This window comes from Aotus nancymaae, unplaced genomic scaffold (genome assembly GCF_030222135.1).
Source record: "Aotus nancymaae isolate 86718 unplaced genomic scaffold, 86718_ANA_hifiasm-v0.15.2.pri h1tg000067l, whole genome shotgun sequence".
NCBI classification, from domain to species: domain Eukaryota; kingdom Metazoa; phylum Chordata; class Mammalia; order Primates; family Aotidae; genus Aotus; species Aotus nancymaae.
Window position 1 is genome coordinate 24,578,633 of NW_026988482.1, and position 25,918 is coordinate 24,604,550.

At 45.0% G+C, this 25,918-nt stretch overlaps 2 protein-coding genes across 2 annotated transcripts; both read right to left on the reverse strand.

The window, feature by feature from the left end:
* Positions 1-262: 262 nt before the first annotated feature.
* IP6K1 (inositol hexakisphosphate kinase 1) lies at positions 263-22,557 on the reverse strand. Its single transcript, XM_012467744.2, has 5 exons — positions 22,015-22,557; positions 12,628-12,838; positions 7,195-7,376; positions 4,010-4,185; positions 263-3,567 (listed from the first exon to the last, which is right to left on the reverse strand). The coding sequence occupies exons 1-5, from the start codon at positions 22,235-22,237 to the stop codon at positions 3,034-3,036; spliced, it is 1,326 nt and encodes a 441-aa protein (XP_012323167.1). The 5' UTR covers positions 22,238-22,557; the 3' UTR covers positions 263-3,033.
* On the reverse strand, positions 14,421-16,523 carry LOC135270782 (synaptojanin-2-binding protein-like). The gene has a single exon (XM_064366789.1). The coding sequence runs from the start codon at positions 15,202-15,204 to the stop codon at positions 14,767-14,769; it is 438 nt and encodes a 145-aa protein (XP_064222859.1). The 5' UTR covers positions 15,205-16,523; the 3' UTR covers positions 14,421-14,766.
* Positions 22,558-25,918: the final 3,361 nt, after the last annotated feature.

Genomic DNA, 25,918 nt, shown 5'->3' on the forward strand with positions numbered 1-25,918 from the left:
CCAATGAGCGTTCGAGCGCGCCAGGCTGCCATGGGAACCCGGGTCGGGACCCGCGGGTCAGTTGGCCATTGGCAGATCCAAAGGCGGAAATGGCGCCAAGGGCGAGGCCTTGTTCCCTGCTCCGCGTGGTCCAGCGGCCGCCGGACCCGCCCCGCCCTAGGACCCGCCCCGCCCTAGGACCCGCCCATCGGCCTCGGCCTGGGGAAGGGAGACCAGGGAAGGCTCCCGGGCTGAGTGATTTTCACAAAGAGACAGACTCGCCTCCGCTTCTAGCGGCTTTATTTTTGACATACACGACCTCAGACACAAGCGGGGCGGGTAGCGTTAGGTGTACAGAAAGGAGTGGGCTCGGCCCAAGCACCCCCTCCACCGCACGCAAGGTCCAGAACAAACGCAGCTGCGGTGGCAGCCACGGGTAGTGTCCGGGCGCAGGCCTCGGGCGGTGGGAACAGGCTTAGCTTCCGGGAAAGAGGAGCAGAGAGCGATTCCCAGAATGCGAGGGCTTACAGTTCCCCGAGAAGCAAAGAACCAGGTTCTTCCCAGGGTTCTCCATTTTTCCTCATTAAAATATTTTTCAAGTCAGCACAAACATAACCAAATTGTACAGCTTTAAAGTTCAAAGCAATATGCATCTAGGGAACGTGCATGTGGCCAGAAGTGAGCGGCGAGCAGCAGCTACGGAACTAGCACAGGCGCCAGGCCCCTTGATGGGAATCCCCACGCCCATTGCACAGGCCCAGAGAGGGAGGGGGGTGGGGTTCCTGGCAAGTTGCTACACTGGTCCCCTTCCTCTTTTAAGCACCACCCGTCCCACCCCACCCTCAGGAACTGGTGTCAGCTTGGCCCAGGGAAGCACTATAGAGAGGGGTCACCTGAGCACCCCAACCCATGATCCACGTTGCACTTTGGTCCCAAGTTTGAGGCTAAGAAGGCGGGGCCTGGCAGGGACAGAGCTCTCTGGCATGGGGTAGGGAGAAAGCAGTGGCAGACAGTATGCACACACACTTGCCCACTACCATTAAATAACAGGGCTGGGTCTCCAGGTGTCCAAAGTGCTGAAAGGAGGGGCCCTGCTCTAGGAGAGGAGCAGCAAATCCCAGGCCTTTTCACTCTTTAATGCCAAGAAAATACTGATAGTAAGTGGGTGCAGCTTTGCTCGCTGTGAGGAGCAGCAGAATACCGCAGCCTCTCCTCCCAGGATCTAGGAACCTGCGAGGCACAGGACATCCCCTGAAGGTCCCAAACAGCTCTAGATCCTATGTCTTACCCTCCACCCTACCAGGGATGACTGTCTACACTAATCAAGGGCTGCTGCCCCCGTGGCTGAAGCCACAGAATAGTACATGAGAGAAGACCGTAATTTCTGACCAGAAACAGGCAAGCTGTCCCTCCCAGCCCCAAAGAATGGGAACCTGCCCACCACTGGCACCAGGGCCGGGAGCTAGGAGAGATGGCATCCATCAAGGAGACCTTAAGAGGCTGCATCTCTAAGGACCAGGAAATGAGTCCATCAGTTACCAAGGCCTATCACAGCTGGCAGGCTTTCCTTTAATGCCAAACAGGAACCTGCCTAAATTGACAATGAACTAGGCTCCGAGGAGAGGGTGCTAACGCCGGCAATGGCTGAAATAGGTATCGCCTCCTGGCCGTCCGTGTTAGAAGCAGCAGGTCTGTGCCACTAAGGGCTGGCAGCCAAAATGACTAAAACCATGAGAAAGGAAGGGCCACCCCTCTAGCCTTCACTGCCCCACTGTCAGCATTGATGGCCATATTCTAGGCCCACAGAAAGGGTGCTAGGTCAACAGGGAAACAACACCTACAATTTATTCTGCTATCAGGTCTTTATAAAAGGCAACACCTGCGGAGGAAGGGCACGGGGCAAAAGCTCTCCTCAGAAATGGGAGCGAGCGTTCTGCTGAGGAAAGCATGAAGAAATGAATATATACTAATGAGCAAGGCTACATCCCAGGGAAGGATCCTGAGGGACAGGGGCTGGCAGGTGGACACATGGACAAACTGATGGACCCAGAACTAATCAGACAAAGCTCTCATTAGCAGAATGTGGGCACCTGCACCCAGGGCCCATACCATGTCCCCGTGAAGAGCGCCTCACAAAGGGCTGCTGCCTTGAGCTTGGCCTGGGGAAATGAGACCCTGAGCGGACCACAGTCCCTGAGCCCTGGGACGAGCAGCCCGTCCAGCGGCAGCACAGCTGCCAAAACTTGAGGAGGAAGACTCCCAACCATAGCACAAGAACTGCAAATACTGTCTGGGCCACAGCTACCAGAGGCCCCGAGACCTGCTGGGACACTGACTCTCCCCCACTTCAGTGGGGTAGGAGGGAGTGGCCTTCTTAGGCAAGGGAATTTGGAGAGGCTGGCTGTTTCAGGAATAGGGCAGGTGCCTGGGGAAACCAGGGCCTGCCCTTGGCCATAAGTTGGCCTTAGCCCAGCTTCATTAATCTAGCCCCATGCTAAGGTCAGACCCAAGGATGGGTCCAGGTTTGTGCAGTCAGCCTTGTGGTGCCCTGAGGGCACTTATTAAAGAGCTAACTGACACCCACAACATAAGACTGCAAAGCCCCCAAGAAATGGGCACATAAACCCCTCTACTTCTGGGGAACAAGGGAAGAGTGGGCATGGAAGGGCCCCGCACCAGCCCAGGATTTTACCCTACCATCAGTAGGGCCCTGAAGCCACAGCTCTCAAAGATCTAGACAACAGAAACCAATGTTCAAGGGCACCCTGTCCCTGCTGCCAAGCCCACCTAGGGCACCTCTTCTTTCCTAAGGCAGCCTGGACACAGACAGCAGTCAGAGCCACAAAGCTGAGGAGCCTGGCTAAGAGGATGTGTGTTCTGCCCTCCTTCACTTTATATATATGGATTCCAGGCTACAGCTAAAAACATTTTAGTTTACACCAAAGAGAAATATAACCCTTTAAAAGCAAGTCTGTGTGTCCTCACGGCGAGTTCAGAGCAATGGTCCCTGCCTGCGGGTGGAGAGGAAGGGGTTCTGGGGGCCTAGAACAGGGCCTACTGGTTCTCTTCCCGCATCTGTTCCATGATGCCGATGAGGTTCTCCAGGCCAAACACGTAGCCTCTGTCTGGCCCATCATGCACAGTGGGGTCATCCCGGAAGCCCTTGAATGTGCTGTGTGCAAAGTCAATCATGCGGACATCCACCTTGGGCTGAGAGGAGGGACCCGCCTCGGGGCTGGTGTTACTGGGGCTGGTGCTGGGGCCACAGGATGACGCCACCTCAGGGAGCACCATGTCCAGGTGCTTGAGACGCATCTCAGCCCGGCGGTCCAGGCAGGACTCAGCCCGGAACTCCTTGCCATCATAGATGACAAGCAGGGAACTGGAGTAGAAACGGTAGGAGGCCTGACGCTCCAGCACAGCTTTCAGGCCCCGCAGTTTGCTCAGGATAGGCTCAAAGAGGTCACGTCGCAGGTCCAGGCCATTGTGCAGATATTGATAGAGGGCATTGCGGAAGCCTTCGATGGAGAGCCCACGGCCATAGTACTTGTTCCTGCAGAGGTAATGCCCGGTGTCCAACTGGTACACCTGAAACCCCAGGAGACAGAGTAAGTACCAGGGAAGTCTGAAGAGCTCGTAGTGCCCTGGGCAAGCACTGTCTGGAAGGCACTTTGACCAACCTGAGTTTTTCTGCTCACCTATCTAAGTGGAACCAGGCAGACCACATTCACCCTGGGTTTTCCCATTGCAGACCCAAGAGAAAGCAATACCAGGCCTATGGGTTCCCTGCCACCAGCTTTGGAGCCCTCCTCCAACATCAGAACATCTTGTTGACAGGCAAGAGTCTTACTTGTCCCAATGTCGAGGCAGCAGACTCTCACAGTGGTCCTGCACCTGAGGCCCAGATCAAGGTCAACAGGTAAGGACAGAGGGCTCAGGAGGACAACCTTGGCATAGATGGCAGGCAGGTATGAGCACAACCCAAATCATGCAAGCGGCAGCACCTAGGCTCTGAGCAGAGGCAACTCACCTGCATGCCACAGACCCTGACACCCAGTGTGGCTGATGTGCTCTGCTCACACTTCCGCATCTGCCGGGCTGCCTTCTCAGCTGATGCATCATCACCATGCTGCCGTGTGCCCATCTTCAGGTCCAACACACAGGGGTACTTGAAGTGGTGTACCACATTCTCAAGCAGGAGGAACTCTAGGTCATGGTCAAGGAGAATGACAATCACACTCACCATCACCCCCAGCCAGGAAAGTACAACCCAGTTTTTCTATAAAAGGGACTTTTACCTAATGCAATATGTACTTGTCTCAGAAACTCTCAAATGTGGGTTTCACACCACTGGCTTATTATTTCTCAACCGAAAACAACTGTGGTAAAATATACATAAAATTTACCACTTTAACCACTTCTAAGTGTACAATTCAGTGGCACTAAGTATATTTACTTTGTTGTATAACCATCACAACCATCTAGCTCTAGAACTTTTTCATCATCCCAAAATGAAACTCTGTACCCATTCAACGGCAACTAAACAGTAACTCCTCATTTCCCTCCTCCCAGTCCCTGAGAACCTCTAGTCTACTTTCTGTCTCTATAAATTTATCTTTCCTAGGTATCTGATATAAATGGAATCATACAGTATTTGTCATTTTGTGTCTGGCTTATTTCACTTAGCAAAATGTTTTCAAGATTCATGTATATTTTAAGCATGGATCAGAATTCCATTCCATTTTCTGGCTAAATAATTTTCCATTATATGTATATACCACATCTGATTTTTGTTTTGTTTTGTTTTTTTGGTTCATTTGTTTTTTAACCTAGGCTCTAAGGCATTTTTATATTTATTTAGAGATGGAAGTTTCATTCTTGTTGCCCAGGCTGGAGTGCAATGGCGCAATCTCGGCTCACTGCAACCTCTGCCTTCCAGGTTCAAGTGATCCTCCTGCCTCAGTCTCCCAAGTAGCTGGGACTACAGGCACATGCCACCACACCTGACTAAGCTTTTTGTATTTTTAGTAGAAACGAGGTTTCACCAGGTTGGTCTCAAACTCCCGACCTCAAGTGACCCACCCGCCCTGGCCTCCTCAAGTGCTGCGATTAAATGCATGAGCCACCACGCCCAGCCTGGATTTACATTTCTGTATTGCCATTTCTCACTAAATTTGAAACCAGTGAATTTTATATATATTCATTCAGTGGCATTAAGTATATTTACACATATAACATATGTAAATTATATTTAAATTATATAAATTAAAAACTTTATATTATATTAAAATATACATGTAAACATATATAAATTTATCCTTTAATAGTTCTAGATGTATATATTTATATATGTTATGTATGTAATATAAATATATATGTTATATACGTAATAATTTATCCCTTAATAGTTCTAGAACCTTCAGCTCAAAATGATCTATGGTCCTAATTCCCTGGCATTTACATACGTGTCTTCCTTCCAATATACCCCATTTGCAACAATCTTATCTTTGAACTTTTGTATAAAGGTACAGACTTATCATATGTCTGCCAAAAGTCACTGGGTCTCACAGCCCAGGCCTCAAATCCACCTCTGGGTGCTACAGAGCAGTCACATCTTAGAGGACAGACACTCAGCATCACTGTGATGATGAATATTTCAACATCTCCTAATTCTTTTAAAAGTAACTTTTAAATTTGGCCTGAATCAATTCTGTTGCCTGCTATTACCTATAAACAAGTGAGTATAAAATATGAAGGAGGCTGCAGAAATATCTCAACAGCCTGGAAGCATGAACTCTGGAATCCTGCCTTGACCATTCACTAGCTCTGGGCCCAACACTTAATCCCCCTGTGCTTCCATTTCCTCATCTATAACATGGGAATGATGACAGTTCCTTCCTCAAAAGATTGCTGTGAAAATTAACTAATTATGTACAAAAGGTTCAGCATGCTTCCCCTCAGTTTCTTAGAATAATTAGTTGTTCTTTGTCTACTACTTCAAAACACTTAACAATTTTAAGAATTCCCATTCTAGGCCGGATACAGTGCTCATGCTTGTAATCCCAGCACTTTGGGAGGCCAAGGTAGGTGGATCACTTGAGCTCAGGAGTTCAAGACTAGCCTGGCCAACATGGTGAAACCCCATCTCTACTAAAAATACAAAACTTGGCTGGGTGTGGTGGCACACGCATGTAATCCGAGCTACTGAGGAGGCTGAGGCATAGAATCTCTTGAACCCAGGAGACAGATGTTACAGTGAGCCAAGATCACGCCACTGCACTCTGGCCTGGGCAACAGAGTGAGACTCCATCCCAACAAAAAAAAAAAAAAAAAAAAAGAATTCCCATGGCATAATACTGCTTTATCTTTTTTTTTTTTTGGAGACAGGGTCTTGCTGTGTCACCTAGGCTAGAAGCTAGAAGGCAGTGGTGCAATCATGACTCACTGCAGCCTTGACTTCCTGGGCTCAAGCAATCCTCCCACCTCAGAGCTGCAACTACAAATACACACCACCACATCCAGCTAATTTTTTTATTTTTTGTAGAGATGAGGTCTCACTATGTTGTCCAGGCTGGTCTTAAAACACCTGGTCTCAAGTGATCCTCCTGTCTCCGCCTCTGAAAGTTCTCAGATTACAGGTATAAGCCACCATGCCCAGCTATCTTTAACATTTTAAATATATTTTATGGTGTTTATCATCAGATCTCATCAACCATATCACTTTTAAACTATTACTCTCTTGGGAGGGGAGAACTACACATGTGCACACAAGCACACACACGGGCACATACACAGATCTCTGACTGTGGACACGATCAATATAGTACCACTAACCACACTAGCCACATGTGATGATTTAAATTTTAATTAACTAAAATAAAATTTAAATTAACTGCTTAGTCACAGTAGCCACATTTTAGCCACTCAGTGTGGCCAGTGGCTATCATACTGAAAAGCACAGATACAGAATTATAGAAAGTTCTATCAGATGATACTGTTTTAGACTGCCAAGTTTTAAGCTTCAGCCTTACCAAATCCAAAAGGCAGGAAAAAAACATGTTGATCAAAGTAAAAGAAGGAAGAGGAGTCTATTACAAAGGGAGATGAAAACAAAGAGGGACCCTAGACAAAGACCTCAGCCACGGGCAGAATGGTGCCCCAACACATGACCCATGGACCCAGCAGACACTCCTGAAAGAGGGGCAACGAGGATACTGTAGAGCTTTCGGTCCTTGGACTCAGAGCGCATGCGGCTCAGCTGCTGCTTGTGACAGCGCAGGCTCCAGGGATTGTGGCTGATCTTCTCAGAACTCAAGCCACTGTTGCCATCTAGCATCTGGAAAGGGACCTCTGAGTGGCTGTGCAGCTCCACCTTCGGACTCTTTGCCTCCTGTGAGCTAAGAAGGAAGAACATACACATCACTAAGAAACTCGGGCATGTCCTCCTCTAGGGTCTCACTGCACAGGGTAGGGGAAGCCTGAATCAGGCCTCCCACAATGACAGACCCACAAACCCTGCTAATTGGTTGCATAAGGGTCCCATGAGCCAATAAAAATGAGTAAATCTTACGAGTAGTGTTCTTCCTATGTCTCTTAAAACTATCTGAAAAATAATGTTTTTGTCAAATTATGTGGTGAAAATTACTTCACATCCATTAGGATGGCTACTATCAAAGAAGAAAGTGGAACAAGTTTCCAATATGTGAAGAAACTAGAATTCTCGTACACTGCTAGCGGGACTGTAAAATGATGCTGCCATAGTTTGGTGGTTTCTCAAAAAGCTAAACACAGAACTTCCATTCCAAGGTATACACCCAAAAGAAATGACAAGGGTTCAAACAGACACTTTACATCAACATTCACAGCAGCATTACTCACAATAAAATCAAAGGTAAAAACAACCAAGCATCCATCAACAGATGAATGGATAAACAGAATGTGGGATATACATACAATGGAATATTATTCAGCAATAAAAAGGAATTAAATTCCTATACATGCTACAACATACATGAACTTGAAAACATTTTGCCAAGTGAAATAAGCCAGACACAAAAGCATAAATATTGTATGACTCTAAGCATGTGAGGTAACTGCAAATCCATTAAGACAGAAACTAGAAAAGTGGTTGCCAAGGGCTGGGAGAAGGAGGAATGGTGAGTTAGTTGCAAACAATGTTAATGCACTTAATGCTACTGAACGGTGCCCAGCTGAGGAAGGAAATTTTATTTCTAAAATAAGTCAAGGTCAGGCATGATAGCTCACACCTGTAATCACAACATTTTGGGAGGCCAAGGTGGGAGGATCGCTTGAGCCCAGGAGTTCAAGACCAGCCTGGGCAACGTGGCAAAACCCCATCTAAACAAAAATTTTAAAAATTAGCTGGGCATGGTGGCATGTGCCTGTAGATCGAGCCAGCTAGGTACTTGGGAGGCTAAGGTGGGAGGATCACCTGAGCCCAGGGGCTTGAGGATGTAGTGAGCCGTGACCCTGCCACTGCACCCCAGCCTGGGCAACAGAGAGAGAACCTGTGTCAAAAATAAATAAATAATAAAATAAATCAAACCACAAAGGAGTTTTCATGAGAAAGCAACTTCAACTGAAAATACTGGAACTTTACCAACAATTTCATTACGCCCAAACTAAAAATCTTTGCTTGAAGTAACCAATGATACTGTTTTATCATACTGAAAAACCAAGAAAACCACACTACTGGTGAAGTGAAGCCATGTGCCCTGCAAATTACAGAGCAAGTCTGCGGCTCAGAGCAGAAGTAGAACATTACAGTAATTTCTTCTTTTTTTTAATTTTTTTTGAGATAGCGTCCTGCTGTCACCCAGCAACTTCAAATGCCACTCTCCTCTCCAGAACTGCGGGCCTCTCCTCTGTGTGGCATGAGTGACACAGATTCAAGCTAACCACCAGGGCTGGTGTGTGCTGGAAATGCTGATCCTCCTCATGGGCTGACTCTCCCCAAGGGTCAGCTGTACAACACTGGAAAAGAGGTAGTGGCAGAGACCCCATTTCCACTTAACGGAAAGTAAAGGAGCCCACCAATGCCTCTTGGCGTGACAAAATCCTTATTTTCTTCGGGTGAGGGCACTGCTGAGGCTGTTCAAAGATGCCTTTTTAGTGAAACCCTTTAGGAAATGGAAAGGTTGACTTATTTGCCACGTAAACCTGAAGTTCTCTGTGTCTGAATGAAGCCCCCACTGTACTTGGTATCACCCTCAGTGTTGCAGTCCTGGTTCTGTGAAGAAACAAGCTCCATCCCCGGAATGACAGTCTCTCTGCTAACAGGCCAGACAAGAGGTTTGGTCAGTACAGGTAGAGCTGTCACCTTCAGAGCAGAACCCTGAACCTGGGCATAGACAATGATGTTATTCTAGGTGATGTTATTCTATAGTTTTTTGCCAGATGACTCATGAAGCAACCTCTGTACCTTTGGAGGACAATTTTAAAAAGCCCACTTTAGACTGGGCACAGTGACTCATGCCTATAATCTCACTTTGGGAGGCCAAGGTGGGAGGATGGCTTGAAGCCAGGAGTTCGAGACCATTCTAGACAACAAAGTGAGACCCTATCTCTACAAAAAACTTAAAAATTAGCTGAGTGAAGTGGTATACAGCTGTAGTCCCAGCTACCTGGGGAGGCTGAAGTGAGAGGATAGGATCACTTGAGCCCAGTGTTCAAGGCTGCAGTGAGTCACTGATGGTGCCACTGCACTCTAGCCTGGGTGACAGAGGAAGACCTTGTCTCTAAAAAGGGGGAAAAAAAGGGGGCTGGGTGCAGTGGCTCACACCTGTAATCCCAGCACTTTGGGAGACTCAGGCGGGCAGATCACAAGGTTAGGAGTTCGATACCAGCCTGACTAACATGGTAAAACCCTGTCTCTACTAAAAATACAAAAATTAGCTGGGCATGGTGGCGCGTGCCTGTAATCCCAGCTACTCAGGAGGCTTAGGCAGGTGAATTGCTTGAACCCAGGAGGTGGAGGTTGCAGTGAGCTGAGATTGCGCCACTGCACTCCAGCCTGGCAAAAGTGAGACTCTGTCTCAAAAAAAAAAAAAGAATGAAAAGAATAACCAAAAACAGGGGGAAAAAAAGCTCACCCTAAAGCACTGCTCAGAGAAAACCATCAGTTGTCAGCTATAGACTTGGGGAACATTCTCAGTCACTTGAATGACCAAGTTAGGTCCCACAGTCATCAGCCAAGAAGCAGCCTCTTGGGGAGTGAAGGGGAAGCAATAGAAGAAGTGCTTCTATGGGCTGGAATTCATCTGTCCATAAGAATGTTTGACATTTGAAGACCCTGCTTACTAAGAAGTGGATATGAAGCTCTCTCCTTGCATGAAAGATACAGACCTGGCCAGAGAGGACCTGCTGACTGAGGACACGGGAAATGACACATAACCCACTCAGCTAGTGTCTTATGGAGTTCTGTACTCCTTGACATGGGTGTGTCCTTGTTCACCAAACTGAGTGAGGAGAGCTGGAATGTCCTGGGCCTCTACAAAGCTTCAGGGGCACACGTATGTAACATGTATTGGTGAACTGATCTGATATCACAGATGAACTATGTACTATCGCAGATAAGGAAATTCCCAATTTCAACTTCTAAGTCAAGTCACAAAGCATCTTACTGAAACTTTTTTTTTTTTTTTTTGGAGACAGAGTTTTCGCTCTTGTTGCCCAGGCTGGAGTGCAATGGTGTAATCTTGGCTCACTGCAACCTCCGCCTCCTAGGTTCAAGTGATTCTCCTGCCTCAGCCTCCCAAGTAGCTGGGATTACAGGCATGTGCCACCACACCCAGCTAATTTTTTGTATTTACTAGAGACAGGGTTTCACCTTGTTGGTCAGGCTGGTCTCGAACTCCTCACCTCAGATAATCCACCTGCCTCGGCCTCCCGAAGTGCTGCGATTGCAGGTGTGAGCCACCATGTCCTGGCCCATAATTCTATTATTATTACAATTCTGTAGGGTTTTAGTGAATTCATAAGATTGCAAAACATCACCACTATGTAATTTTCAGATCATTTCATGACCCCAAAATCAAAACCATCATCATTAGCAGTCACTCTCTATTTCCCACTACCTCCAGCCCCTAACCACTAATAGAAAGCAAGCACTAACCTACCTTTTTTCTCTATAGATTTGCCTGATGTGAACACTTTATATAAATGGCATTGTACATAATGTGGTCTTTTGTGTCTGGTTTCTTTCATTTAACATAACGCTTTCATGATTCATCCATGTTGTAGCATGTACCAGTACTCCATTCCTTTTTATGGCTGAGTAACATTCCATTACATGGATATACCATGTTTTGTTTATCCATTCACCAGTTTATGGACACTTGGGTTAGCCAGAAACTGGAAACAACCCTATTAGAAATAATGTTAAGAACATTTTGGTACAAATTTTGTGTGAATATGGGTATTCAATTCTTTTGGGTATATACGCAGGAGTGGAATTACTGGTTTAACTTTTGGGTTTCTTCAAGTTTTTTTTTTTTTTTTTTAAGAAATGGGGTCTCACTATGTTGTACAGGCTGGTCTGGAACTCCTGGCCCCAAAGGATCCTCCTGCCTCAGTCTCCCAAAGCATTAGGATTATAAGCGTGAGCCACAGCACTCAGCCTAGTTTAACTTTTTGAAGAACGGCTAAATTGTTTCCCACGTAGCTGCACCACTTGACCCTCCTACCAGCAACATAGGAGGGTTGCAATTTCTTCACATCTCTGTCAACACTTTTATTGTCTGTCCTTTTGATTATACCCATCCTAGTGGGAGTTCATATTAATTCTTGTGTGAAATTATAAAGACACATAATTTGAGGCTGGGCGCAGTGGCTCATGCCTGCAATACCAACACTTTGGGAGGCTGAGGCAGGCAAATCATCTGAGGTCAGGAGTTCAAGATCAGTGTGGCCAAGATGGTGAAACAATGACTCCACTAAAAATACAAAAATTAGCTGGGCGTGGTGGCGCGCACCTGTAATCCCAGCTGCTTGGGAAGCTGAAGCAGGAGAATTGCTTGAACCTGGGAGGCAGAGGGTGCAGTGAGCCAAGATGGCACCATTGCACTCCAGCCTAACAGAGCAAAACTCCATCTCAAAACAAACAAAAAAACATAATTTGAATTTACAAGAAAAATCAATTTCCAACACAATGGAAACTAAATTTTAGGTGCAGGGAAAGGGTTAATGACTGATATGATTCTCAGAGGTCCGACACAAGACCATCAGGAAACTCCCGTTTAGATGGACTCACAACCCTTGGGCTTGGACATCCTGCAGGTTGGAAAGCATTTGGAGCCTCACTACGAGCTAATGTATTGCAACCTTCTGTGTTGTGGATGGCAACACAAAACAAAAAGCCAAAGAATCTTTTGGCACCAGCACAGGGGATCCCTGCTTCCAAAGGGCTGAGAGAGCTTCCTTCCTCTCTCAAGCAGGTATAGCTATACCCAGAAAGAGGCATCACTGGGGTGATATGACACAGACAAGAGGCTCTACCTGTGTGGGTATCCCAAGAACACCAGTCACCTTATCCAACCTTGACCTTGAGCCCTGCTTTCCTATGATGTGTCAGGACTCTGGAGAAGTCTTGAGTGCTTATATCAGCAAGACAAGACATGTACCTCTTACCTCTCAGAAGTCTCAAGGGACAGGCTGGCTTTCTCCTCCTTGTGGTCACTGCCACTGCCCGACCGGTGCAGGCTCCGGCGGGAATGTTTGCGCCGAGGTTGCTCCCGTTCCGGTGTGTCATCCTGTTCCACGGTCTCACTTTCCACATAAGGATAGGCCACTAAGTTGATGTAACCATCACTATCCCCCTCAAAACAGACAGATACCACGCCTGTTTAAAAAAAAAAAAAAGGCAGCTGGTAAACAAATGTCAAGACAGGCTGAGTCTACACAGCACAGACTGTTGTCACTCACTTTCCCGCACAGCATGAAGACATCACCTGCCCTGAACCAACTACAGATCGATGTTGGAACAACAGCCAGCAGACAGCATCTTTCCAGAAAATAGATGACTGTCCATCTCTATGCTAAGTCTGATGCTTACCTTTGTTCCTGGATAAGTCTATATTTATTTCCCCCTCTCTTATCTGGCCCTCTCACTTTCAATTACTGATTTCTGTACCATTCAAAACAACTGTGTTTGCAAGGTGACACCCACACCTGGCACAACTTAATCCCTCAACTTATTGAAGTGCTCTATGCCGCCATTTCATGTGTGTGTTCTCCTTTAAATTTCTGCCTGACAGTGTCAACCAAAGGGACATCAACACTTCTCCTTCCAAGAGGGTCCAAAAAAAATCTGTGTTCTGCCCACACTGAGCATCAGGCTATCCTAGCCACACTACACAGAACTTCCACCCCTGGCATCTCAAAGATAAAACATCTTTCCGTTTGCCATGCTGTATCCATAATAGTTTGTTGTGCCCATTTTAATCAAACAGGTTGTTTGTGGTGTCGTCTGGATCACAGTGAGTTAAAACACAAGTAAGACCCATCTCAAGTGTTCTTAATACAATTTAAAAATACGTATATCCGGCCGGGCGCGGTGGCTCACGCCTGTAATCCCAGCACTTTGGGAGGCCGAGGCGGGTGGATCATGAGGTCAAGAGATCAAGACCATCCTGGTCAACATGGTGAAACCCCGTCTCTACTAAAAATACAAAAATTAGCTGGGCATGGTGGCGCATGCCTGTAATCCCAGCTACTCAGGAGGCTGAGGCAGGAGAATTGCCTGAACCCAGGAGGCGGAGGTTGCAGTGAGCCGAGATCGCGCCATTGCACTCCAGCCTGGGTAACAAGAGCAAAACTCCGTCTCAAAAAAAAAAAAAAAAAAAAAAAAAAATACGTATATCCAGAAACTTGAGGAGGTGGTTCTGGGGAAAAAAAAAAAAAAGGAACTTTGTCTCACTTCCACATTCCACCTTTTGTCTGTCAGCTACATTTCTACTTTTACACTCTCACATGCACACAGTTGGCTCTATAATCTGACAATCAGTGAGAAACACTTATGGTTTATTTTTTGTAGAGACAGGATCTCCCTATGTTTTGTCAATTTCTTTTACATTGTAGAATAATTACCGGCTTAAAGTTCTTTACAATATTCTTCTTTTTTTTTTTTTTGAGACAGAGTCTTGCTTTGTCGCCAGGCGCCAGGCTGGAGTGAGTGCAGTGGCACAATCTTGGCTCACTGCAATCTCTGCCTCCTGGGTTCAAGCAATTCTCCTGCCTCAGCCTCCTAAGTAGCTGGGATTACAGGTGTACACCACCATACCCAGTTAATTTTTTGTTTTAGTAGAGAAAGGGTTTCATCATGTTGACCAGGCTGGTCTTGATCTCCTGACCTCAGGTGATCCACCCACCTCGGCCTCCCAAAGTGCAGGGATTACAGGCATGAGCCACTGCGCCCTGTTTTTTTTTTAAGAAGGAATCTTGCTCTGTCATCCAGGCTGGAGTGCAGTGGTGCGATCTGAGCTCACTGCAATCTCCGCCTCCCAAGGTGATTCTCCTGTCTCAGCCTCCCCAGTAGCTGGGATTATAGGCTCCTGCCACCATACCCAGTTAATTTTTCTATTTTTCAGTAGAGACAGGGTGGTCTTGAACTCCTGACCTCAGGTGATCCGCCTGTTCGGCTTCCTAAAGTACTACGATCACAGGCATGAGCCACCGCGCCCGGCTAGAGTCCCTGTTTTTAATTCTTTTTTTTTTTGAAGGGTGAGTGAAATGTATCTTCATTGGGAGCACTGAAAGAGAACAAGTTTTTCAAAGTTGTTGCCGGTATCTCATGAAAGCCCATGCTGCTACCACAGTGAGGGCAAACAGTGGCACCAGCACCATAAATATGGGAATACCACTTGGGTCCCCTTCACCTCGATGTCCTATAGGTCCATTCTGCACCTGTAACCTGTGCTGCACTCTCAGAGACACAGCATAGCCTGCATTACGAAAGAGGTCTACAGCATCTTGGTGCAGCAGGTTCTTTAGGTCTTGGCCATTTACGGAAAGGATCTTATCACCCTCCTGGAGCCGCCCATACAGGGCTGCAGCCCCATTTTCTTTGATGCGGCTGACATAGATGCCACTGTCATTGGAGACATACTGCTGATCTGTCCCACTGACAATGTTGAAGCCCAGCCCTGAGGGTCCTCTGGTAAGATTGATTTCTTCCTCAGTGACCAAATAATCCACTCTTCCGTTCATGTCTTACAGCTCGCCTGCCTTCCTACTTGGGTCAGCTGGAGTTCTGTTTTTAATTCTTTTGGATATATATGTAGGAGTGGAATTGCTGGATCATACGGTTTCTGTGTTCACCTTTTGGAGGAACTGCCAAACTGTTTTCCACAGTGGCTATGCCACTTTACATTTTCATCAGCAATGTTCCCATTTCTCCACATCCTTGCCAACAATTATTTCCCTTTTTTAAAAAAAAAACTATTATAGCCATACTAGGTAAAATAAGATACCTAGTATGAAGTGGTATCTTATTTTGGTTTTGATTTGCATTTCTTAATGCCTAATCATGTTGATGTGCTACTGGCCATCTGTATGTCTTCTCTGGAAAAATCTCTATTAAAGTCCTTTGTGCAATTTTGAAATTGGATTTTTATTGCTTTCAAAACACAATCAGAATAATAATAAATTTGGCAAAATAAATATTCTAAGGCTGCTAAATAAGAACAAAGCCAGAAATAAACACACTGCTTTCTCCAAGTGGCTAGGAAACTTTAACAGTCCCACTTTATAAATGTAGTTTTAGCCACACTCAAAACACTGAAGGGCAAACATTCTGCCATAAATATGCCAAAGCCAGAAAGAAAACTATATACCCTGTCAGCTCATGGAGTCCTTCTGATGCTAAGGAAAAAAATCCCTTAAAATGAAAATAAGCCCTGCTTTCAGATAAATGTTCTCTAAATTACAACCATCAGAATTGAGACAAGACAATTTAGAACTTCAAGGTGCCTCCTGGGAACCACTGGCAGTTTCCAGCACTGGTTCAGTATTTCCTCACACCTTCTCCTCTCAGACTGAGTAACAGGTATCTTTAAAGGCCGTAACATGGGAAGCTTGCTTGAGCCCAGGAGTTTGAGGTTGCAGTGAGCCATGGATGTACCGCTGCACTCCAGCCTGGACAACACAGCAAGACCCTGTCTCAAAAAAATAAAAATAAAAAAATAAAAGCCACAGTGAATCCTTAGCTACTTTATTTTCTTTGCTTGGGCTACATTTTCACTAGAAAAGAATAAATATGCTAGCTCAAAAGTACAATTCAATTAAGCTAAAATTAATCCCTTGTAAGTCAAATGAAGCCCAATTTAGTCAAAGAAAATAGAAGCATAGTGGAAGATATTATTAGTCAATTAATCCATTTTGGGGCTGCGCATGGTGGCTCACATCTATAATCTCAGCACTTTGGGAAGCCAAGGCAGGTAGATCGCTTAAGCCTAGGAGTTTGAGATCAGCCTGGGCAACATGGTAAGACCCTGTCTCTACAAAATACAAGAAAATTAGCCAGTACACACTTGTGGTCTCAGCTACTCCAGAGGCGGAAGTGGGAGAATCCCTTGTGCCCAGGAGGTCAAGGCTGTGGTGAGTTGAGATCGTGCCACTACACTGCAGTCTGGGTGACAGAGTGAGACCCTGTCTCAAAATAGTATATAAATAAAATGGACTAAAATTTTATATTAAAAAAATACATAGGCCGGGCACAGTGGCTCATGCCTGTAATCCTAGCACTTTGGGAGGCCAAGGCAAGTGGATCACTTGTGGTCAGGAATTCGAAACCAGCCTGACCAACATGGTTAAACCCCGTATCTACTACTAAAAATATAAAAAATTAGCCAGGCATGGCGGTGTGCACCTGTGATCCCAGCTACTCGGGAGGCTGAGGTAGGAGAACCACTTGAACCCAGGAGGTAGAGGTTGCAGTGAGCCAGAATATCACCACGGCACTCTATCCTTCAGGTAATGAAGCGCAACTCTGTCTAAAAAAACAAAAAATTAAAATAATATATATATATAGAGAGAGAGAGAGACACATCTTTCAGCTGGGAGCAGTGGCTCACACCTGTGATCCCAGCTACTCGGGAGGCTGAGGTATAATGCCTCATGGAGGCGACATGGGAGGATCACTTGAGACCAGGAGTTCAAGATCAGCCCAGGCAACAAAGTGAGATCTAATCTCTTAAATCCCAGCACTATGGGAGACCAAGGTGGGAGAATTGCTTGAGGCTAGGAGTTCAAAACGGGCATGGGTAACAAAGCAAGACCCTGTCTCTACAAATAAATTTTAAAATTAGCCAGGCACAGTGGTGCGCCTGTAGTCCCAGCTACTTGGGAGGTTGAAGTAGGAAAATCACTTGAGCCATGACTTTTTTTTTTTTGAGACCGAGTTTCACTCATTGCCCAGGCTGGAGTGTAATCATGTGATCAATGCAACTTCTGCCTCCCGAGTTCAAGTGATTCTCTTTCCTCAGCCTCCCAAGTAACTTGGATTACAGGCGTCTGCCACCTAATTTTTGCATTTTTAGAAGAGATGGGGTTTCACCACGTTGGCCAGGCTGGTGTTGAACTCCTGACCTCAGGTGATACATCCGCCATGGCCCCCAAAGTGCTAGGATTACAGGGGTGAACCACTGTGCCTGGCAGGGCCTGGTTTTGAGGCTGCAGTGAGGTATGATTGCACCACTGCACGGTGCCACAATTATTACTGTATTGTAATGCCTAATGGTGTATGTAATGCCTAATGGTGTGTGTTGAATGGTATTACTGTGTTGTCTGCCTAATGGTGACTTCTATTTCCATCATTTCTTCTACATTTATTAATTAAAAGAAATTAGAATTCTATGAGGAAGAACTGTCCCTTCACATTCATGTATCTATCAATATAGACTTGTGGATATTTTGTTGTTTAAATTCTTCTAGATTGGGTCCCTCAACTCCTTTAAAGTTAGCTCTTAAGTACTTCTGACATCATTTTTGACCACTTCTTTACTGTCACCACAAGATGCTCTAGGCTTGTCTTATAAATTTTCCTGCCCCAACTCAGGAACCAACCATTTCACCAAGGAGCTTTGTTTCTTGTTATTCCTTTGTTTCTTTTTCTAAATATGGTATTTAGAAAATTCAGGATTTGGTTGCTAGATATACTAATTGCTACTGAAGTATCACTGCTTTTAGGCCCTCCCAGCAGACAGAGCTAGGAAATACATGTATGATAACTAGCCCACACATATACACACATCTAATTACCGCTATCAGCACGGGTGTTAATCAAGCCAATAAAAAGTGTCAATAGTATTTCATATCTTGGCAGGTTTAAAAACAAATTTTCATTTATTTAGTATGACCAGCTGTAATCATCAACTGTTAGAGCTTTCAGTACTAAATGTGAAGTTCAAGGCTTTTGTAAATTGATGCAAATAAGCTTTGCCTCATTCATTTATCAAGTATTTACTGACCATCTACTAGATCCCAGGCCCCAAGCTCATTAGTGTAAGAAATCAAAAAAAAAAAAAAAAAAAAAAGTCTATACCTTCAAGGAGCTTCCATACTAATGTGAAAAACAAATATATAGACAAAAACACAGATTATGATAAGTGCTATGAAGAAACTAAGTAAGGTTCTATGATTGAAAATATGGTTTCCAGAGCAGAATCACATAGGATGATCAGGGAAGAAGTGTCTGGGGAGAACTGATAAACCAAAGGTTGGAGAAGCAGGTGTGGATAAGAGTACTGGAAAGAACATTCCAAGCCTAAGTAAAAGCCTTGAGGTTAATTAAAATCTAAAAAGCTTGGGATATTCTAAAAACTGGTTCACCTCTTTCTGCCAATTAAGGAACAACCCAGGCCAGGCAGAGTCGCTCATACCTATAATCCTACTACTTGGGGAGGCCAAGGCCAACAGATCACCTGAGTTCAGGAGTTCGAGACCAGTCTGGCCAACATGGCAAAACCCCGTCTCTATTAACAATACAAAAATTAGCTGGTGGCACACGCCTGTAATCCCAGCTACTAGGGAGGCTGAGGCACAAGAATCACTTGAACCTGGAAGACAGAGACTGCAGTGAGCCGAGATCATGCCACTGCACTCCAGCCTGGGCAACAGAGTGAGACTCTGTCTCAAAAAAAAAAAAAAAAAAAAAAGCAACAACCCAATTCAAAAACAGTCAAAGGACTTGAATAGACATTTCTTCAAGAAGGTATACCAACAGCCAGTAACAAAAACAAAAATGCTCTACATCATTCATTAGACATTAGAGAAAAGCAAATCAAAGCCACAGATATCACATACTCCACTAGGATAGCTACAAAAAGAAAATAAAATGAGTGTCAGTAAGGATGTGGAGAAACATCGACCCTTGTACACTGCTGGTAAGAAGGCAAAGTGGTACAGCCATTGTGGGAAACAGTTTGGCAGTTCCTCCAAAAGGTAAACAAAGAACTACCACATGATTCTAACAATTTCACTCCTAGGTATATACCCAAAAGAATTAAAAAACAGTGACTCAAATGGACACTTGTAGGTCAATGTTCACAGTAGCACTATTCACAATAGGCAAAAGGTAGAAACAACCCAGGTGTCCATCAACAGATGAATGAGTAAACAAAATGTGGTATATATTTACAATGAAATATTATTCAGCCATAAAAAAGAATGAAGTGTTTTTTTTGAGACTGAGTCTCACCCTGTTGCCCAGGCTGGAGTGCACTAGCACAATCTCAACTCACTGCAACCTCCACCTCCTGAGTTCAAGAGATCCCCCTGCCTCAGGCTTCCAAGTAGCTGGGATTACAGGCACGCACCACATGCCCAGCTAATTTTTGTATTTTTAGTAGAGATGGGGTTTCACCATGTTGACCAGGCTGGTCTCGAATCCCTGACCTCAAGTGACCTGCCTGCCTTGGCTTCCCAAAGTGCTAGGACTGGCCGGGCAAGGTGGCTCATGCCTGTAATCCCAGCACTTTGGGAGGCCAAGGTGGGCGGATCATAAGGTCAGGAGATCAAGACCATCCTGCTCAACATGGTGAAACGCCATCTCTACTAAAAATACAAAAATTAGCTGGGTGTAGTGGCACGTGCCTATAATCCCAACTACTCAGGACACTGAGGCAGGAGAATCGCTTCAACAAGGGAGTCGGAGGTTGTAGTCAGCCAAGATCCCACCACTGCACTACAGCCTGGTGACAAAGTGAGACTCCATCTCAAAAAAAAAAAAATGCTAGGATTACAGACGTGAGCCACCGTGCCCAGCCAAGAATGAAGTTTTAATACACGCTATGACATGAATGAACCTTGTAAACATTAAGCTAAATTAACCTTGTAAACAAGAACTAGGCCAGATACAAAGGTCAAAAATTGTAATGATTTCAGCCAGGCTCGGTGGCTCATGCCTGTAATCGCAGCACTTTGGGAGGCTGAAGTGGGCAGATCATGAGGTTAGGGGTTCAAGACCAGCCTGACCAACATGGTGAAACCCCCCTCTCTACTTAAAAATACAAAAAAATACTTAGCCGGGCATGGTAGCACGCACCTGTAATCCCAGCTACTTGGGAGGCTGAGGCAGAAGAATTGCTTGAACCTGGGAGGTGGAGGTTGCAGTGAGCCGAGAGTGCGCCACTGCACTCCAGCCTGGGTGACAGAGCGAGATTCCGTCTCAAAAAACAAAAAAATTGTAATGATTTTTACTTACATGAAATATCTATAACAGGTAAATCTGTAGAGCCAGAAAGTAAACAAGAGGTTACCAGGGGATCAGATGATAGAAGAATTGGGAGTTATTATCATTATTATTATTATTTTTTTTGAGACAGAGTCTTGCTGTGTTGCCCAGGCTGGAGTGCAATGGTGCAATCTCGGCTCATCGCAACCTCTGCCTCCCTGGTTCAAGCGATTCTCCTGCCTCAGCCTCCCAAGTAGCTGGGACTACAGGTGCACACCACCATGCCCCACTAATTTTTGTATTTTTAGTAGAGATGCAGTTTCACCATATTGGCCAGGTTGGTCTCAAACTCCTGACCTTGTGATCCACCTGCCTTGGTCTCCCGAAGTGCTGGGATTACTGGCATGAGCCACCGCACCCAGCTGGGAGTTATTATTTAATAGGTACAGAGTATGCTTCAGATGATGAAAAATTCAGGAAATGGACAGTGGTAATGGCTATACAACACTGAATGTATTTAATGCCACTAAATTATACATTTTAAAACGGCTAATTTTATGTTATGTACATTTTACCAAAAAAAATTTTTAAGTTAAGGAAACAAAAAGTCAATTCTATAGCACTAGTTATTCTAAATTGAAACTCTCCTAAGGAAATAATAGTGTTAGCCTGACTGAAATCATACAATGTTAGAGAAGTTACAAAGCAGAACATAAAAAAAAAAAACTTACACACAATGGGCAATCATAAAAATTCATAAATACTGACAAAGATCAGATTTTAAAATAAAGTGAGTTAATTCAAGTATAATTAATATTCATAAGGTTCTTTTCTATAAAGTTTACTTATGTTTTAAAATAAATTACTTTTCCTTCAAATATTTACTAGGACTTCCAGGCCCCAGAAAGTTCCTGCAATTCTTACCATCAATTCTTTGCCCCAGCACATACAGACACAGGCTCCACACAGCCCCGTTGCCAGCTATCCAACCACTTTAACCTGGGAAGTATCAATTAGTCCTCCTCCGGGACAAGAGAAATGCTTCCCTCTTCTCTCCTAGACTACTGTCACAGTAAACGGGAAAACTCATTAACAACAGCATGCTCTTTTCCACCAATGGAACTTAATGCTGTGACTTTTTCTCAGCTTTACCTATCAATAAATTTAATTTTCAAGATCTAAAGATCTTGCTGATGCTTTCAGCCTCTAATTTTACCTAACAAAGTGACTTAGTGCTTTGAGAAGAGACCTACAATGATATCACTTGGCAAACAAAACAAGAAAAACTGTGGCAAGGGGTCTATAAGCCCAGGGCTGCTGCTCTCATTAAATGGCCAATAACTGACCTTTGTATTCAGGGGTGAACTCCTTCATTTCGGGAGGGAGGGACTCGTAGAAGCGTTGTTCCCGGGAGATGAGGGGCTTGCACACAGTGTGATCATCGTAGCGCATCATGCTGCTGTGCCCGCCTACTTGGTGGATGAAGGGCTCCAGGAGGACTCCCCGGTCTCCAGCCCGACTTGCATTCTTGCCATACTGCCCCACTTCCATGGTTTGACAAACACACATTGCGTTGGGGGCCAGTTGCACACTGAGGGCAGAGGATGCAGCACATGGGCCACAAAAGGAGAGCTAGGTAGAAGGTCTGGCCAGCTGAAAGCCAATGGTCAGATTCTATTCAGCTTATTATTCTGTCCTACAGAAAAAAAGAAAGGAAAAGGGAATCAAAACATCAGGCAAGTCACAATTTCCCTGGAGCTCCATGAAAGAGAGCAGGGACTCTGTTTTCTTCCCTGCTATGTGTATCCCCAGTACATACAATACTACCTGGCACATGAAAGGAAGTTGGTTAAATTTCTACTGAATGATGCAATCTTGCCTCTTCCATCTATTTTGTGTACAGAAGCCCATATTCTCTGCCTTTCCTAGTTCTCACATCCCTTCTAAGTTATCTAAAGGATTTCATTTTAGAGCTACAGCACATCACAACCATCAGGAAAGCAACTATCCCGGTTTACTTCACACGCAAAGATGAGATCAGAGGCCAGGCACAGTGACTTACGCCTGTAATCCCAGCACTTTGGGAGGGTGAGGTGGGTGGATCATGAGGTCAAGAGATCGAGACCATCCTGGCCAATATGGTAAAACCCCATCTCCACTAAAAATACAAACATTAGCTGGGTGTGATGGCACGCACTTGCAGTCCCAGCTACTCAGGAGGCTGAGGCAGGAGAATTGCTTGAACCTGGGAGGCAGAGGTTGCAATAAGCCGAGATCACACCACTACACTCCAGCCTGGCGACACAACAAGACTCTGCCTCAAATTAAAAAAAAAAAAAAAAAAAGATGCTATCAGAAAAAAAACAGAAGGCAATGGGAATTTGTTCTGTTCAGACTCCTCAGGATATCCAGTAATAGTAAAGCCCTCTCCTTGACTCAGAGAAAAGGTTTCTGTTTGAGAAATTAGGTCACATAAGATTCCCAAATTCTCCACTGAAGGTGCCAAGGACCAGGCAGGAAGCCATTCCTTGCTGAGCTGTAGGGCAGTGGTCCCCAACATTTTTTGGCAGCAAGAACGAGTTTCATGGAAGACAGTTTTTTCCTGGACCAGGTGTGGGGGTGATGGTTTCAGGATGAATCGGACACATTAGATTTACTGAACACTGTATTTCTATTATTATTATATTGTAATATATAATGAAACAATTATACAACTCACCATGATGTAGAATTCTTGGGAGCCCTAAGCTTGTTTTCCTGCAACTAGACACCCCATCTTGGAGTGACGGGAGACAGTGACAGATTATCAAGCATTAGATTCTCATAAGGAGCATGCAACCTAGATCCCTCACATGTGCAGTTCACAGTAAGGTTTGTGCTCCTATGAGAATCCAATGCCATTGCTGATCTGACAGTAGGTGGAGCTCAGGCGATAATGCGAGCAAGGGGAGCAGCTGTAAATACAGATGACGCTTTGCTTGCCTGCTCACCCACCACTCACCTCTTGCTGTGAGGCCCATTTTCTAACAAGCCATGAACCAGTACCCGAGAACCGCTGCTGCAGATCACTAAAAAGGTTTTGCTTTTCCCAAAGGAATTCAGGCTTCATATTTCTTCTACTTTAAATCTATGGTTGTCAATTTATGACCATTCCCTTTCTGCATGACTCTATACCAACCAGTGGGACAAGGAAAAGCTCCTCATACTCAAACTCCCTCTTTATAATGTCAAATTTCTCTTAAAAAATTTAAAGTAGTTGGCAACCTTCCTAACACTGAGTGTATTTTTAGTTAGGAATGTAATCAGCAAGACTACATCAGAAAGATTAAGACCAAAAAGAAAAAGTATTAGTAGAGCAGGAATATGGTCCCACCTGTAAGAGACAAACCATTGGGTTTTCTGTTGTTGTTTTTTCCTGGACCTTGTAATTATGGGAAAAATGGGGTACAAAAATACCACCACTGAGCTGTGATCAGACTACTGCACTCCAGCCTGGGTGACAGAGCAAGACCCTGTCTCAAAAAAAAAAAAGAAAAGCAAAAAAAAACTACTGCAAAACTGCAAAATCTTCTTAACCCAACATTGCCCAGGCAGCTATCTAAGTTTTATTTCACTGCTATCACCAAAATATTCTGTACTCCCACTCCCCCAGACTGCACTATTTTAATGCACATACATTTCTTCTTCTTCTTCTTTTTTTTTTTTTTTTTGCCTAGTTATCCTGGAATCTGAGGCAGAGTTGCCTTGTCCTGAAGGCAGTATTGCCTTGTCCCAGGTAGTATTCCTAGACTCCATTCTCTCCAAACCTGAGTATAGTGCACACATCTATGGCTCCTAAGGTATCCTATGCCAGCTCTACTACATCAATATACCACTGTGCTGTCATCTAGTTACTCATCTGTCATCACAACCATCTCCCTTATCTCCACAGAAAAGGTCCAAGGCAATTTCCAGCATGTAGTAAGTATTCCAAAAAAAGAGTTGTTGGATTGGGGAAAAATTGGGGAAGCAGTTGTAGAGGGCAAGTCAAGGTCTCTGGAGGTGGTCACTGCAGCTGTGGATTCTGTTCAGTACTGTAGATCAGCTCCTGCCCTGGTCTTAGTCAGGATGAAGGAGGCTATCTCTAGCTGTGCTTCTCCCTGGGATTGCTTCTAACTATGGACAAAAGGAGACTGCTAAACTTTCTAGCCTGAGTCACTGGGTGGCTGGGAAAAGAGAGGGGTCATATTGACAGGTGTCCCAGAAGTGTACTGCAGGAGAAGAGTCAAGGAAATAGGCCAGGGGCAGTGGTTCACGCCTGCAATCCCAGCACCTTGGGAGGCAAAGGCGGGAGGATCACCTGAGGTCAAGAGTTTGACACCATCCCAGCCAACATGGCGAAATGCTGTTTCTGCTAAAAAACAAAACAAAACAAAAAAGTCAGCCAGGCACGGTGGCGCATGCCTGTAATCTCAGCTACTTGGGAGGCTGAGGCACAAGAGATCGCTTGAACCTAGAAGGTGGAGGTTGCAGTGAGCTGACAATTGCTCAGTCTCAAAAAAGGAAAAAGGGCCGGCTGTGGTGGCTCACACCTGTAATCCCAGCACTTTGGGAGGCCGAGGCAGGCGGATCACGAGGTGAGGAGATAGAGACCATCCTGGCCAACATGGTGAAACCCCATTTCTACTAAAACTACACATTCCTATTACCCCAAAAAGAACTCTCATGCCCATCTGCAATCCTCGTTCCCACTCCCAGCCAAACTAAACTTATTTTTTGCGTAGGAGAACCATAAATGAACATAAAAGTCAAACAGATTAAGAGATGCTATTTGTTTTCTGTTTTTATTTTTTTAAACGGTCTTGCTTTGTCACCAGGCTGGAGCTCAGTGGTGCAATCTTGGCCCACTGTAGCCTTGACCTCCCAGGTTCAAGCCATCCTCCTGCCTCAGCCCCCGAAGTATCTGGGACTACAGGCATGCACCACCATGCCCAGCTAATTTTTGTATTTTCTGTAGAGACAAGGTTTCGCCATGTTGCCTGGTCTGGTCTCACCTGAGCTCAAACAATCTGCTCACATAGGCCTCCCAAAGTGCTAGGATTATGGGTGTAAGCTATGGTGCCCGGTCTGCAATTTTTACAGCTAGAAAAAAAGAGTATATGAAGAATTCCTATCAATTGAAGTCAAAAAAAAAAAAAAGGAAAAAAAGCAATTCACAAAAGAGTAACCTCAGATGACCAATGAACATGTGAAAAGACATCCTCCCTTCAC

Excerpts from the sequence above, each read along its gene's own strand:
- LOC135270782 (XM_064366789.1), bottom strand. The coding sequence starts at position 15,204 with ATGAACGGAAGAGTGGATTATTTGGTCACTGAGGAAGAAATCAATCTT.
- IP6K1 (XM_012467744.2), bottom strand. The coding sequence starts at position 22,237 with ATGTGTGTTTGTCAAACCATGGAAGTGGGGCAGTATGGCAAGAATGCA. Across the intron at positions 4,186-7,194 it reads CAAGGACCGAAAGCTCTACA|AGTTCCTCCTGCTTGAGAAT; the intron begins GTATCCTCGTTG and ends ACCATGACCTAG. Across the intron at positions 3,568-4,009 it reads TCAGGGTCTGTGGCATGCAG|GTGTACCAGTTGGACACCGG; the intron begins GTGAGTTGCCTC and ends CTGGGGTTTCAG.